Here is a 16,679-nt window from a genome sequence, read left to right on the forward strand (position 1 = left end):
AATACACAAAGAACTCACACGATTCCAGTCCAGGAAGACAAACAATACAATTAAAAAATAGGCAAAGGACCTGAACAGACATTTCTCCAAGGAGGACATACAGAAGGTCCAGAGACATCACTAGACATCAGAGAGATGCAAATTAAAACCACAATGAGATACCACTTCATACTGGTCAGAATGGCTGTCATAAACAAGTAAACAAACAACAAGTGCTGGTGAGGTTGTGGAGAAAAGGGAACTCTAATACCCTGTTGGTGGGAATGCAGACTGGTGGAGCCATTGTGGAAAAAAAAGTATGAAAATTCCTCAATAAATAAAAGCTGGAACTTCCTTTTAACCTGGCAATTCCACTACTGAGATTATACCCTAAGAATCCGGAAACACCAGTTCAAAAGTATGTACTTCAATGTTCACAGCAGCACAATTTACAATAGTCAAGTGCTGGAAGCAACCTAAGTACCCATGAGTAAATGTGTGGATCAAAAAACTATGATACATTTACACAATGGAATACTATGTAGCAGAAAGAAAGAAAGAGCTTCTACACTTCAACACAGCATAGATAGATCTGGAGAACATTATGCTAAGTGAAATAAGCCAGGTGGTGAAAGACAAATACCATATGATCTCACATGTAAGTGGAACCTAGTCAACAAAACAAGCAAGCAAGCAAAATATAACCAGAGACATTGAAATAAAGAAGAGACTAGCAGTAACCAAAAACAGCCATTAAATTTGAATTAAATTCTTATTGATGTGTACTGCATAAATGGCTCAAACAAATAACTGTCAATATGGAAGAATGCAAAGTATACCTCTGTAAAGTCATGATTTTTTTCTTAATGAGTGTCAGGATTTGGGGAAGTTGGGGATACTACTTAACTTAGTTTTTGGACCTGTATTCCTAAGAATACAGTTCTCATCTGGTCTCTTCATCTCTTTGTCTCTTTCTTCCTCTCTCTCTCACCTTCTCCCTCCTTTTCCCTCCTCTTCCTCTTCCTAACTGGGAAGCTTTACCAATGACTGGGATGTAGTAATGCTCTCATCCCTTTCTTTGTCATTGTTTTGCTTTAAATTTACTGTAAGCAAACAACCTATAGTCAGCCTTTACTAATTTGAATCCAAAATAATCTAAAGTTCTAGGAAGGCTAAATTGGAGGAAAGAAAAAAAATGTAGAAGAGCGTAATAGCATATATTTGAAAAACTGCACTTGTTCAAATAATCCAAGTTTATTATAAGTATCAATAATTGGGTACTACAGAAAGAAAATTCTGATAGGTGTGTAAAAGAATTTTCTTTTTTTTTTTTTTTAAATATTTTCTTTATTTATTTTTCGAGAGAGGGGAAGGGAAGGAGAAAGAGTGGGAGAGAAACATCAATGTGTGGTTGCCTCTCATGCGTCCCCTGCTGGGAACTGGCCTGCAACCCAGGCATGTGCCCTGACTGGGAATCGAACCGCGATACTCTGGTTCGCAGGCCCGCGCTCAATCCACTGAGCTACGCCAGCCAGGGCTTAATAGACTTTTTTTTTTTTAAGAAGTATTTTATTTTATTTTTTTTTTTTATTTATCTTTAGAGGGGAAGGGAAGGAGAGAGGGAGAGAAATATCAATGTATGGTTGCCTTTCATGCGCCCCCTGCTGGGAACTGGCCTGCAGGGAACCAGTCTGCAACCCAGACATGTGCCCTGACTGGGAATCGAACCGCGATTGTCTGGTTCGCAGGCCTGCGCTCAATCCACTGAGCTACACCAGCCAGGGCAGAATTTTCTAATTCTCACATTTTTCATTAGGAGTGGATAACAATTGTAACAAATACTTTTGTAATGCTTTACAAATGCCATTGCTCCAAGTGGCAGGCTGTATTAACTTATTTAAAAACTGACAAAAACTTAAAGGATAGGTTGTAAATATTTTCACTTACATTTTGGTGGAAAAGAGAATGGGAGGGAAATAACCTGCCCAACACCACAAAATAGTAAATGGCAACACTGAGATTTACTCCAGGTATTTCACTCAAGAGTTATCACTTAATATGTTTATTCTACTTATTATGGTAAAAAATATTCAGCATGTGCTAGGCACTGTATTACATTTTTACAAGCAATATCCCATTTGATCCTCATAACATTACTATAGGATAATTTCTAGTATTAAACTCATTTTATTTGGATACAACAGTAAATCTAATATCAAAGTGATGATAAGCAATAGAATATATCTTTTCCAATTGTATACTCTAGAATCTAAGCTCACAGTCAATAACTTCACCTGCTTCTTAAAAACCCCAGACTTTGGAAATATTATGTTCATTAACAATTGCAGGTGTTCATGCAAGCTGGGGACACTGTTAAATAGATTTAAACCTCTGACATTGATTAATTGTCCAACATAACATCCCTGTACTTCAAGTTTTCTCAGTGCCTCAACTAGACTGCCTTTGGAATTATAATAATCTATTGCTTTAAGGATAAATGGATCAATAAATTGAACAAAAAACTAAGATTATGAAGCAGGGACAATATTTGGAGCAGAAAGAAAAGAAATTGAAAAGGTTGAATTTTGCAGAAAATTTCTAGTTATATTTTATGTGGTTACATAAAAATATTGATCTTTAATATGAAATTCCACATCATTGGGAAAAATGAGTTTTATATACAGGTTTCAGCACAAATAATGCCTTTTTTACTGCAAAATCTTTTATTACAAAATCATAAACATGTAATCGTATAACATAACAATATCACACTGAAGCACACCATATGACGTTTTAGGTGAAATGTTCAGATTAAAACTACAAATTATTACACCCAAATTATTACCCTAGCAACCACTCTCAAGTAGACCTTACATCTGCTGACACCTGTGTGGACTGACCCTGGATATAATGAGTTAAGTATATTGTCAGCTGTTTTCTTTATTGAGTAGAGATTTTGTACATTTGCCTATTCCTTGGGGTTCATACAAAATAGAAAAAATGCAGTACTTACAGCAGAAAAAAATTAATAATAAAATTCTGAATTTAAGCCTGGGCCATTGAGTGTTACAGAAAACCTGCACTAACTTTCAAGAAATAAGGAACTTGTGAAATTGTGGAAAAGCACCAGTGATGAGTTCAATTATCTGTAGCATCAAAACAATTATATAAATAAGAATTTTGGCAAGCTGGTAGAAAAACTTCACCTTTAACACACACTGCAGCCAATGCAACTGCTGGCCAAGGCATAAATGATGCTGACACTTTTAACTCGCATTCCAGATATGTTAACAGTGTGTTCTTTGGAAAAATCTAACAGAGAAACCAGTGACAATTAGAGATATTCTGGAAAATGTAGTTCTAAGATTTAAAAGCATTTAATACACTTGAAAAAATAGAAAACATTGGCAATGAATTCTGGTTGCTTACCTATCCATCTATATGTTTATTATGTTCATAATGATATCCATATTTACCCCAATCCCTATTCATATGTATAACAGCACCTATTTAATTTCCAATACTAGAGCTATACCCAGCACATGATTCTAATATTATGAATTTGCCTTACACAGGATGCCTTCTTCAGGAATTTTGTATTTGATAGAAGCTTCAGATCATTTACTTTCAGCAAATGATGTAATTACTCAAATATTGCCACAGCCATCTTTTCCTTTAATAGTACAATTACTGCCATCTTCCCCAAACCATGAATTATTTGCTGTGCTTCATGTACCCAGGTATCAATAGGGTATGCTTGATTTATTCTCACAGAACAGTCATTACTTTAAATATCTACTTGTTCCTGCAGTTTTCTCATTCGTTTTGAAATTAAATAGGTTAATAGTTTGTTTCAGCAGAGAATTCCCTGTATATCACCTACTTCATTTTTAAGAACTGTATAACCAAAGTGAAATTGTAAGATAATTCATATCCAAAAATCTTACTGCAAGTCATGATAAATCGCTGTAAAAATGCTGGTGTTATAACACAATTTATCTCAGCCATAGCAGGCCAGATTTAGATGGAAGGGCAGGGGATTTTGAATCATAACAGTAATGAAATTGATTTTTAGTGGCTATATTTTAGGTTCCAGAAAATACACTAGGCAATTCCACATGAATTCTCTTACTTAACAAACATCACATTTTGAGATTTGGGTAATGGTACACCACTTGTATTGTTAAATAAAGCCCCTCTCTCTCCTTCACTCTGTTTCACCCTTCCTCCTGTCTATTTTTCCTCAGTCTCATTCTAAGTAGTAATGTGCTGTAGACTTTTTAAAAATATAATTTATTGGGGTGGCATTGGTTAATAAAATTATACAGGTTCCAAGTCTATAACTCTATAATATATCATATTTATGTTGCATTGTACATTCACCACCTATAGTTACATCCTCTTCTGTCACCATATCATGTGTTTATAATTTAAGAGATATGGCTCCAAATTATTGACCAAAAAGGAAGTCACTAAGGAATTTAGAAACCAGTTTGAATAGGTCTCCTGTGGGATGTCGCTTATACAGAAAAAAAAAGAAAGAAAATTTAAAGCTTTAAGTGTTTTTATGCTCTAGAGAAACTGCTACATAAGTGTATACCAGTGAACTTTTACAAAGATGCTGATGAAAACACAGTGGACAAATTCTAAAGGACCCAAATGTCCCCCAACAGTAAAATGAATCAGTGAAGTACATGCATCTGTGACGATGTATTCCCACACAGCAGTGGTTCTCAGAATGTGATCTATGGATCCTTGTAGATCCTGAGGCATTTTTAGGGGGTCCAGTAGATCAAAACTATTTTCATAATAATACTGAGTCATTATTCACCAGTTTTACTGTGCTGGCTTAGCTCTCATGGTACAAAAGTAATGGTAAGTAAGACAGCAAGTGCATTAAAGAATCTCAGTTAGTCATTTCACACTATACCAGTATTTACTAGTCACTATATTCTTTACTGTAGCATACCTACAATGCAAAAAAGAGAGAGAAACCCAGCTGTACTTAAGAATGTTTACGTTGAAGCCATAATAATTATTTCATTAATATCAACCCACTAGTATCCTTATTTTTAATGACTTTTGTGGTCAAATAAAAAGTATTCGAAAGCCCCTTCTTGTTCCTGCAAAAAAATGATGGCTGTCTCAATGAAAAACACTTAGATGCTTGAACTGTCAGCTACGCCAGCCATTTTTTTGATGAAACAAACTTTTTACTTACTGTGGTTACTTTTAACCACATAAATTATGGTTAGTTGCACTTGCTTATCTGGAATATGTTTTCTTAAAAAAAAAAGTGAATTGACTTGTTCCTTCAAGGAAAATAACTGACAGGGTTTGTTGGCAATAACAAAGTCTGAGTCTCCAAGTAAAATTAACTTTTTGTGGTTGGACATTTGAAAGTGAAATAATAAATGCACACTTCAAATTTTCTCAGCTTCAATCTAAGCAAGGTGAACATTGCAAGATCTAGTACACAAAATCCCTTTGGGGTTCTCAGTAATGTTTTAGAATGTAAGCAGACCTAAGATAAGGTTGAGAACTACTGCTGTACAGCAATAAAAATATATGCTTATTTCAGTATAGGTTGATCCTACACATAGAATATTGGTAAAAAATAACAATTATGTGAAAATATAATGCTATTGCATACACACATTACACAATAATTAAAATGAAAAAATCAGAAAAGGCAATACATAGAAATAAAATATGCATTTTCATTTATTTTAGAAAATTATATCCTGTGAAAGTGTTTTTTAAATTTTTAATTTTTCTTTTAGAATTTGGAAAGTTTTGATTATACATTACCATAAGATATTTTATTTATTTATTGTCAGAGAGGGGGAAGGAAGGGAGAGAGAGAGGGAAAGAAACAATGTTGGTCATCTCTAGCACACCCCAAATCTGGAACCTGGCCCACAAACCAGGCATGTACCGTGACTGGGAAATGAACTGGTGACATTTCAGTTTGCAGGCTGGTGTTCAATCTGAGCACACAAACTAGGACCTATAAATTACCTTTCATGTAATTGTATAAATTGCTTGTAATTGTGTACAATAAATTATTAACCAAATAAGTGATAATTTATGGGTACAATGTCAAATATTTGTTCTGTAAACATATGCAATATTAAACAAAAAGCAATTATAGAACTTATAAACTGATAAAACAAAATTACTCTTCATTTTTAATACATGAAAATAAGATTTTATGTTTAGGTTACATCTCTTCGCTATTAAATTTCACTAAATACTTCCCACTCTTTATAAATATTTTTTAACAATTAGGAAAATAATTTATTTGACAAAATTGTAAATGTTTAGGTGTAAAAATCAGGAGCATAAAGTATGTACAAAGGTATATTATCACAATTCATTTCCCAAAGTTTGAATTAATATTTTTATATAGATGGTGAATATGATAGATATAATATATAGTAATTCACATAAATAGTAAATGAATATATTTATATATTTATAGTAATCACTTTTAATGAGTGAGTTCTAATCAACATATCATAAATTCATGTATATGTGGATAAATGTACATGCATAACTTATACAAAGCTTGGGGATGTGGTAAAATTACTATAATGCTCTTTAAACCCTATTAGGTAAAATGTCTATTATTCTAACAATTAATCTCTTTTTGTTTAGGTTAACAGGATTCCACCTGCCTCCACCAGTGACAAGTACCAAATCTGTGTTCTCACTACGTTTGACCAGTGATTTTGCAGTCAGCGCTCATGGGTTCAAGGTATATTATGAAGGTAAGTGATGGTGATATAAAAGGACCATGGCACAGTGTCATGTAGTCAAACAGAAATTCTCCAGGGTGGAAATGGAAGCATCATTTGGAAGAAGGATACAGTCCTTCTTGTTATCTCAAATCCTGTCCTCAAATTCACTTTGTTATTCATCATTAATATATGCACACATTAAAATGCTGCAATTCATTGGTTCTTATGTTCCATGGCAGTGTACCTAGACATAGTAAAGTCTTTCCCTTAAATCTTGGGAGATGAGACCAAGAAATCACAAAGGGTTAGACATTAACAAAAGGGAACAAACGGTGAGAGAGACCGGAAACTAGGCCTGGTTAGAGAATCAGGCACCCAGGTCTCCACCCTGTTCTCCCCTGTGCTTTGCTGCTCTGCCAGAAAACAAACCAGTAATCTGACTTCTCTGCAGGTTAGAGTCCAGAGGAAAAGGCCACTAAGACACAAGGGTTAACATCTTCCATTGTAAACTAACCTTTCCAGACCTACAGTTCTACAATACCTTAATAACAAAATGGAAAATTAAAGAGCTCTTGATACTGAAGAATTTTTTTGTTGTTTCTGTTTAAGATTTTATTTCTTTATTTTTTGAGGGAGGGAAAAGGTGAGCAAAAGAGAGAAAAAGTGTATGTGCCAGAGGCACAGAACCAGGGGCCTGGCCTGCGATCCAGGCAGGCACCCTGGCTGGGAATCCAACCAGTGACCTTTCGGGTTTGGGAGATGATGCTCAATGCACTGAGCCACACCAGCCAGGGCAATACTGAAGTTTTTTTCATCTAGATGTTTGTTACAAATTCATTTGACCTCAAAACATGACCTGAATTTATTGGAGGCCATTAATAGTCTTTATTTATCCTACAGAGCAAGGCAATTCTTGTGTCACTACAGAAATATTGTTTGATAATGGGGTGTTACCCTAGGATCTGTGGAGAGTTTTAAAACTTTATAGAATCTGCATGTTTTTCTTTTTAAAATGTCAGAAAATTCTGAACAGAAAATAATCTGTTCCTGAGGCTTTCAAATAGAGGTCATGGACTTGTAATTTTTTTCTGTATGTAATTTGACAACAAAATTCGCACCTAGTTTAGGTAACAGCCCCTGCCTTACCCATAGGAATAGTAGGTCAGAGTTCACCCCATCTCCTAGGACTCTATCAACCAGATCTAATACTGGATCTAATATTGTCCTAAGAGATACACAAACACAAGAGCAGGGCTGGTTACTTTCTACAGCATATGATAATTCAAAATATGATATGTTAAAGAGCACACTAGAGAACAATCACATAGCACAATCACAAAATACAATTGCTGTAGTATAAGGGTTAACAGTTTACATTTCATCTAGTGCTACCTTTCTCGCTAGGAAATAAAAATGCTCTCTAGCAAACAATTTGGTAAAAAATACCTTCTCTTTTTTCCATCTTAAACCATGCCATATTACAACAGTGCTGATCACTATTTTCTGCCTCATACTTCCTGAGCTGTCTTGTCTAGCAAGGGAGGATGCCTTCCAGACCTTACTTTCCTCCACTGTGAGAGTGATAATCATCGTTTTAAAGGTGCTTTTGCAACAGTTGAATATTCTTATCTTGGCAACTTAATTCCTAGTTTAAAACACAGTGATTTCATTTTAAGTAATGTAATTTTGGCAACACTGAAGGAGTTAGTAATACAGTAAGTTTCTACTAAAGGCTCCTTAATAGAAAAACCTGTCTTCGTGCATCAACATACAAAGATATTTTAGGTTTGATGATTCTTTCAGCAAGTACTAAGTATGCTGAAAATGTAGCAACTGGGAAGATGAATTATAATGTTGCTGTTTTCTGGTGTGACTGTCAAGTTTTATAAAATATACTAAAAAATATTTTCTAACCTCTCTATTGTTTCTATATATGCAACATTAAATTTTTGCCTGACTTTTCTGCTTCAGTGAAATGGAATCATATATCCTCAGGACATTTAAATGCATGTGTGGGAGTTCCTGACTTAAAATATAAGCTAATAGGCATCCAGGTAGTATTAAGGAAATGGCTACCATGCTGTGGAAATCTTCAGGTATTGATTCATGATGAGTATCCTTTACTGTGTATATTAGTTTTATATTGCTACCAAAACAAATGACCACACATGTAGCATCTTAAGACAACAGAAATATATTATCTCATATTCTCTACCCAGGATCTCAAAGGCTGAAATAAAAATGTCAGCATCTTGGGCTCTTATCAGAAGATTCTGGAAAGAATCTACTGGTCATAGCTCCTACAGGCCTCGCTCTTCCTTATACTCTCTTTCCAGGTCCATATGTCTGAGAGCCAAGGATTAGAGCATTGAGTCGCTCTCACACTTGGAACCTCTCAGCCTTCATCTCCTGATACATCTCTCTACTATCTTCTTTCCCTTTGCATATCTGACCTCAGCTGGAGATATTTCTCAGCTTTGAAAGATCTATATGATTGCCTCTGTTTCTCCGATCCTGGGTAATCAAGAGTAATCTCTCTCTCTGTTAAAGTCCTGAAACTTAGTTACATCTGCAAAATCTTTTTTTTGTCATGTAGCATGACTTATTCACAGGTTCTTTATGATACTTTATAGGGGAAAAGTGATGGGCCTCATTTAACCCATTCGGATATTATCCAAAGCAGATTGTTACAATTTTGTTACTGTTTTTATTATATAACTTCTTGTTATGTTACACTTTTTAAAATAAGTGTAACAGAGTAAACTGGGGCTCGGCTACATGGTGCCTTGACACATGGCCAATGATCAGTGTTGAGGGAAACAGGTTTTTATTAACGGGGTTCCAACCTTGGCAGGGCTGAGAGCACTCCCACTCAGAGCTCTGTTCTCCCACAAGACCCAGCACTTCCCTTGCTCCCCACCAGGCCATAAGCCAAACCATGCTCAGAAGTTCCCCATAACCTTATCTGTTCTTAAGCCAGCTGCACAGAGGGATCTGTATACTCTCTGAAGTGTGTATTCATGGGTTTCAGAGTCACTGACCTCTCACAGCAGCTCTCTCCTTGAGAATCTGGGGTATATTGTTCTCAGCCTCCATGTAGTGGTCCAAGAAAACACAAGCCCTGTTATTTCGGATCATGGTGTAGTCCAGGAAGCCACATGTCCAAAGAGAGTGACTTCTCCTTGCGTCCAGAGAAGGACATATCTGCGGCTCAACATTCCCAGTCACAGTTCAGCTTCAAGCATCTCCGACGAATCCATGCTTCGTCAGGAAAGTCCCCACAGAGTCCCATCAGTTACACTACTGTCTTCACCTTCTTACTCCAGACCTCGTGGCATGCTCTTACTCCAAACCATGTGGCTTCCCCCTTGTACACCAGACCTCACAGATGACTCCCTCTGCACCCTTTCAGACTGCTTGGCTACTTCTTCCCCAGAGAAGAAGTAGCTCTTCTCTCACTACAGACTCCATGGCTTCTTCTTCCTTCTCTCTCAGCCTGCTCTTATTATAAATGCTCAGCCCTGAACTTCCTATGTGACTGTATACCCACACAGTTCCCCCCCCATATCTTCTACCTTCCTTTGGCTGCTATCTTTAGTCAGGGCAAGAGTTCCCAGTGACTTCTGGGGTTGGTATCTGCCTCCCCTGGCTATATCAGGAGTCCTTATATACTCTTAAAGTCAAGTACACCTTTTGCTCTAGGCAGCAGTGCCCTACCTTTCAAGAAAGGCAGGGCTATTAACTTGTTATTGTTATGCAAGTATCTTAAAGGTCATATCATCTTCTTCCCCCTTCCCCCAGCCACAGATTGCAGGGGTTTTCTATTTTCAGGGGTCCCTTTCTCTGAAACCCATTACAAAAGATTTTGATTTGTTCTACAATTCAGTTTTTTGATAAGTCATTTTTGGAAATCAAATAGTTCAGAGATGTTTTGAATAAGCAAATACTCTTTGTAGATACAGTTTCTTAAAACACTTATAATAAAAGCATCTACATCTATAGCTATATTTTCAGTATATCCTGGAGCCAAAGTAAAAACAATTGTGGGAACAATTGTTTCTTGTTCCCACAATCCACTTAATTTTTTTTTAATGTGACTATTTCCATCCTTTAAATTTTGTTTTGGATGACAGTTCTGATCACCATGTTTTTTACAGCTGCTTGAGGCCAGTCTAAACCAATTATTATATGTTAGGATGACCAGGGATACAGGCTGTGAAAGAATTCACAAAGAGAAAAAAACGCAGAGAGCAAAGTTTTATTTTTTTACTTTCCCAAGAGAGGTAAAGGACTAGGTGTGGAGAAATGCAGCAGCCTCGAGGTGTAGGAACTGTGAGTTTTTATTGGATCAAAAAGGGGGAGGAATTTATAGCTGGGTAATCATGGCAATTAATTGCAAATCTGGAGGTTTCGGGCTGATAGTGCAGCCTTCAGTTTGTTTCACTGTTCTCTTTGGGTTCAGGGTCTGGTTGCTGCACTCTTTTATGTCCTGTTTGTATATGTTTTAAAACCCCTGGTCCAGGAAGGCTTTTAGCAATCTTCCCAGTCCTGAGAATGGAGGCTCAGAGGAACAATGGTTCACTATGCCTGGAAGACTTAAGGGAAGAGAGCCAGCTAGCTCTGGTAGGGCCTACAAGGGGCTTTTCTTTTCTTTCACTATGTAGTCTTCAAATGTTCTTTTAAGTAGTGACTTTACTAGAGACAACAAGTCTGCCCAACAGCCAAGTAAGATATATCGATTTTTTTCCTCTAAACTATTGATGGGTACAAGAAGGCAGCCCACCGCCACTCTGAGGTCTCTGACCCTCCTCAAATAAGTTGCAAGTTCACTTACACTTCTCTTGTTTCCTGAAAGTTAAAGCGACATTCGATGACAAATTCCTACTGAACAAAACTTGTGCCATTGTTGTGTGCTCCTGAGAAACCCTGGGGAAAATAGGTAAAATTTTACTATATTTTGATAATACGTGTGTGTGAAGAGCCAGAATCAGTGCTCTCACAGTGTAAGTTTTCAGGCTGTTGGCCTGTGCAAACCAGCATCTTTATTTGCCATGTCGCTGCTCCAACACCTATCAGACTGTTTCTTTTCATAAGAAGGATTTAGAAGAGGATGATGGATTTTCTTTCTGTGGTAGAACACCTTACCACATAGTTTATCAGGGCTATTCCCAGCTTATCCAACTAGTTATATAAGTAACCAGCTGTCTTATAAATTTCTTAACCTCCTTCATGTTCTTATTAGTGAAATTAAAGATGCTTTTTTTTTTCTAGGAAGACCAATGGAGTGATCCTCAGTGTTATCACACAAGTTGTATTTTTTAATACTGTAGGTGTCAGATGTCATAATCTCTTGAATACTGGCCCAGCCCTGGGCATTCAAATGCAGCTGCCTGCAATTTATTTTGATAGAAAATAAACCAGTGCTGTGCTCAGTTCCTTGGCCCCTGAAGACAAACACAATGGGTATGTTTAATTTCATTAACTATAATACAGTTGACAAGAAAAATACATAAAATCAGCATCATACAGCTTAAACACTAGCATTTGAAACAAATTATTGCATTAGATGTCACACTGGTAATTCTAGAATTGAAGGAAAAATGTAAAGGTTTTACAAACCTTTGCAAATGCACTGATAAAATAATTCATAATTATTGGAAAACATTGCTGGGTCCTGCTGAATATTTTCTCTCCCCTGAATAGGGCTCGAGATGTCCCATGCATGTTTTACACACGGACTCCTGTGCTATCCCCCAACCATACACACTCATCTTTGAGGGTGGAGACAGACCTGAAAAGCATGGGGTCATTATTCATGCCGACCTGACTCTGCCCTTCAGGTGGAATATTTGGTGAAGTGCCAGACTCGTCTGAAATATGCATCCAATTAGAGGAGACCCCCAGAGTCTGGTGCTGCTGAGTCCTGAGTGCACCCAGCCTCACCTCTGGCTCCTCACAAGGGAGGAGGACTTCATAAACAAGTAGGAACACCTGTGCTCTGCTCACCTCTCAGTCCCTGCTTGGGAAAGCCAGAAAACCTGTGACCTGGAACACACGCTTTCTGAAACTTCAGTGACAATTCTACAAAATAAACCTGGTTAGGAAATTTCTCCATCTGGTCTTGCTTCTCAGGGCACTTCCAGGAGGGGTGTGAGTCTTCAGTTTGCACCCTTAGATGCGCTGTGAAGACCTGAGTTATGCTGCTGAGCTGCTCCTGGAGGCAGCAGCTGAAGGCTAGCTGAACACACTCTTCAGCAAGGCCAAGAGCACTGGGCGGGGCTTCTCACTGTGTAGGGCGGGGTAGCCAACAAGCCCCTGTACCTACCACCTGTGCCTGCCCGCTGGCCCAAGGCGGCTAAATGGTTTTTTTAGGATGCATTTTAAAATTACAAAATTGCTCACAAACCATAAAAAAGAAAGCTGAAAGTGAAAAATTGCTCAAGTCAGTGATATATGACCTACTTAATTTTTGTGCTTCATATGGAAAAGATAAGATGGCATTCAAGGTTGTGTTTTATTCTCCAGAAAGAGAGTGATTAAAATTAGTGAGTAATCTCATTTCATATGGAATTTCCCTCTCTTATATATGTTGCTAAATGTGTCCTATTTGTCAACTGCTATAATTTATCATTTTGATATGAGTGCAAGATTGAGACAGTGATTAAAGACTTCAATTATGTGTCAAAGACACTTTTTTGTGTTTCATAGATTCAAAGGGCATGCATTGTGATAAATTGTTACAATTGATAATACACAATGAGTGGGTTACAAGTATAGTATGAGCTTGGTTAAGAAATTAATTTGTGAATTTATCTTGGTTTTCCCACTACCACAATGTAGTAAGGTACAACAATATAATTTTATGGTTATTATTTGTTTTTAAGTGTGATAGCATATCACAGCAATTAAAACGTAATGGTTTCTTCTTTATAAAATTGTATGCTCTTTAACAGGGTAACAGTTTTATAAAAACATAAATAGCTAGAATACAATGTGCAAATCAAATATTTTGATAGGAATAAACAACATCAATCATTTTGATTTAATGTACCCACTGTATTAGAGAAGGTTATTTATCTTACAGGAGAAATTAATAATGTCATCAAATCCTGTTTTCAAGACTTAGTACACAACTCTCAGCTTTAGAAGGATTTTTAGGAATTTTCTCATGTCACATTGGACAACATAATTTACAATAAGTCTTCAATATTTCAATAAAAATTATATACCTTTTCTATGTAGTGTGATATGTTAACTGTTCAAAATATTCTTTAGATTTTGTATACTCTTTAAGTCAAAAATTTAAAAAGTGAACCCGTAATGTTAATAACTAGGGGGAAGATGTTGTCAAAACCCTGCTTAGTGGAATGCCATAAGCAAAGAAGAAAAAGCATGGTTTTCAGTCGGTCATACTTGGAGTAGTAGGGGGAGAAAATCCTAGTTATTCCAAGGTTATGATGAGCTAAAGTAGATGGGAAGTAAATGATCAAAAACCAAAAGAAATGCGAGAAGCTAATCTGAAGTAATACTAACTCACAATACTCTTTGAACCACATGTAACAACATGTGAATTGACCTCAAGGCACTGTTTGTGGTAGTTTTAATATTTCAGGTAACCAAGTGTTCATTTGTCATTACTCCTTTGTAAAATTTAATTATTACATTAATAATAATGTTTCCAAATATTTAGATAAAATAATTGAATCTTTTAAAGTAGTTTTCTTCATATTCATTTGCATTTATAATAATTTCTTTGGTTCTCTATCATCTTTGAAGACACTTATCAATATATTTTCTTCATTCACGGGGCTGCCCAGGGAGACTTTCTTCCCCATTTCACAAACAGTTCTCTGACAGTGTGCTCTTTCAGCCAGGACTTTCAGCACTAGTCATTACTAACTATGCTTCATAAAAAATTTCATCATTCCTTTCTACATAGACATATTATAGGATTTGTTTCTTATAGGGATATTTAAAGAAATTTTCTCCATAAAATAAACATTTCCATCTGTGTTGACTTTATTTTTTATTTTATTTTTTAAAGATTTTATTTATTTTTAGAGAGATGGGAAGGGAGGGAGAAAGAGTGGGAGAGAGACATCAATGTGCATGAGATACATTGACTGGTTGCCTCTCACACACCCCCAACTGGGGACCTGGCCTGCAACCCAGGCATGTGCCCTGACTGGGAATCAAACCAGTGACATTCGTGTTCACAGGCTGGCACTTAGTCCACTGAGCCACGTCAGCCAGGGCCTGTGTTGGTTTTATATTGCTGCATAACAGATTGCCATTATCTAGTGGAAAAACAGTACACAAATTAAAATCTCATAATGTAGGTTAGAAGACTGGGCAGGGGCCAGCCAGATTCTTAGCTAAGATCTCACAAAGCTGCAGTCAGGGTGTTGGGTAACACTGTGATTAAACCTAAGGCCAGGGTCCTGTTTCATGCTTATTTGTTGCTGGTACAATATTTATTAGCAGTAAAATAATTGAGTTCCCTATTTTCTTGTCAGGTATGGACCAGGGATTTTTCTTAGTTTTTATAGGCTGCCTGAGATTCCTTACTGTCCTCCCACCAAAGGCAGTTCACAGTCTGGCGTTCTTCCAGATCAGCTGGCCCACACCTCTCTGACTGGACCTCCCTGTCCAGTTGGCTAGTAAAGAGCCCTATATAGAATAACATGATCACAGCCATGACTGTGGCATTACCATTGGCACATAATACAAACTAGTGAAGGGGGTAAGTACCCTATGATATCCATACATTCCACTACACTCATGGGGCAGGGTGGAAGTCTTGGGCCCTACCTTAGAATCTGCAATATATTGTTGAGTGACTCAGTTGGGTGATAGTTGAAAATGTGATTAAAAAATACAAGAAGGGAAAGAACAGGAGGTTAGAAGATATGTTTTATAATTAATCAACCTAAATGGCTCCATTTTTACCTAAAAATAGATATAGTTGATAGATTCTTTACATTTTTTCCTTTGGTAAACTGATTTAGTTCAGAAAATAGCACATTGTTATAGGCAAATGCATAGGTTAAACACAATTCCATTATAATCTTAAAATGTACTTCATATTTTTATATTTAAATATTTTCACATTTTAGTATGAATGCATTTTTAATACCACCTGTCTTTCTTCTTAGTGGAAATGGACATTTTTAGGGTAATGGAAATATTTTTCTAAATGCCGAACATGGCATTACAAGACCTAATAATGCTGACTTCATTGCTCACATGTTGTAGGCTCAGTTCTCCTTAATGTAAATGAGTAATATAATACTGATGCTACAATTTGTTTTGAAGACCAAGGGAATTAATGATGCAACATCCAAAGAGTAGTCCTTATATATAAACACCATTCAATATATTTTAGCTACTATTTTTTCTGTTCCACCATACATATACAATATATAGATTTATATTTAACATTACATATTGATGCATATTTACTATTAATATCACATATCAATATATTTGAATAAATAATATTGATATATATTATAGTAGTTGATCATGCTGTAGAAACCCTTTGAATTTCTGTTTTCTCAAAAGGAACACTATATCCAAGTGTTCCTTATTGAGAAACACTTTCTTAGAGTGTTGTCAAATGAGAAAATGGATGTGACAATTTACCCAAGTGTTATTTGGTTCGAATAAGTTATTCAGAAGCATCCTCAGGTGGGTTTCTTGGAATCAGAGTGTTGCCAATCGAGTGATTCCTTTTCAACTTGAACCAAAGAAAGAAATGACACTTTTCACACATGCACAAACACACACACAATTCTCCTCCTGTGACAAATGTCAAAACCCTGAAAGAGGCCAAGAGGAGTACTAAAGAGTTGTAGCTCTAAGCTAACAGGTGAGTGCTAGACACAGTCCTGCTGGATCATGACAAGGCACTGATTCCAATGGACCTGAGAACAGGGTACCGTGGAAGAATGGCAA

The 16,679-nt window shown here is 36.5% G+C and overlaps 1 protein-coding gene and 1 pseudogene across 3 annotated transcripts in view; one reads left to right on the forward strand and one right to left on the reverse strand.

The window, feature by feature from the left end:
- CSMD3 (CUB and Sushi multiple domains 3) overlaps window positions 1-16,679 on the forward strand; it is a 921,636-nt gene that overhangs the window by 116,699 nt on the left and 788,258 nt on the right. For all 3 annotated transcript variants that reach the window (XM_053661036.1, XM_053661038.1, XM_053661039.1), the window contains exon 3: window positions 6,640-6,752. In XM_053661036.1, coding sequence (XP_053517011.1) covers window positions 6,640-6,752 — 113 coding nt within the window. The remainder of the gene's footprint in view (window positions 1-6,639; window positions 6,753-16,679) is intronic.
- LOC119038819 (KATNB1-like protein 1) lies at window positions 10,621-12,066 on the reverse strand (annotated as a pseudogene).

The sequence above is a fragment of the Artibeus jamaicensis genome, unplaced genomic scaffold (assembly GCF_021234435.1).
Source record: "Artibeus jamaicensis isolate MK-2021 breed Jamaican fruit bat unplaced genomic scaffold, CSHL_Jam_final scaffold_916, whole genome shotgun sequence".
Lineage (NCBI taxonomy): Eukaryota > Metazoa > Chordata > Mammalia > Chiroptera > Phyllostomidae > Artibeus > Artibeus jamaicensis.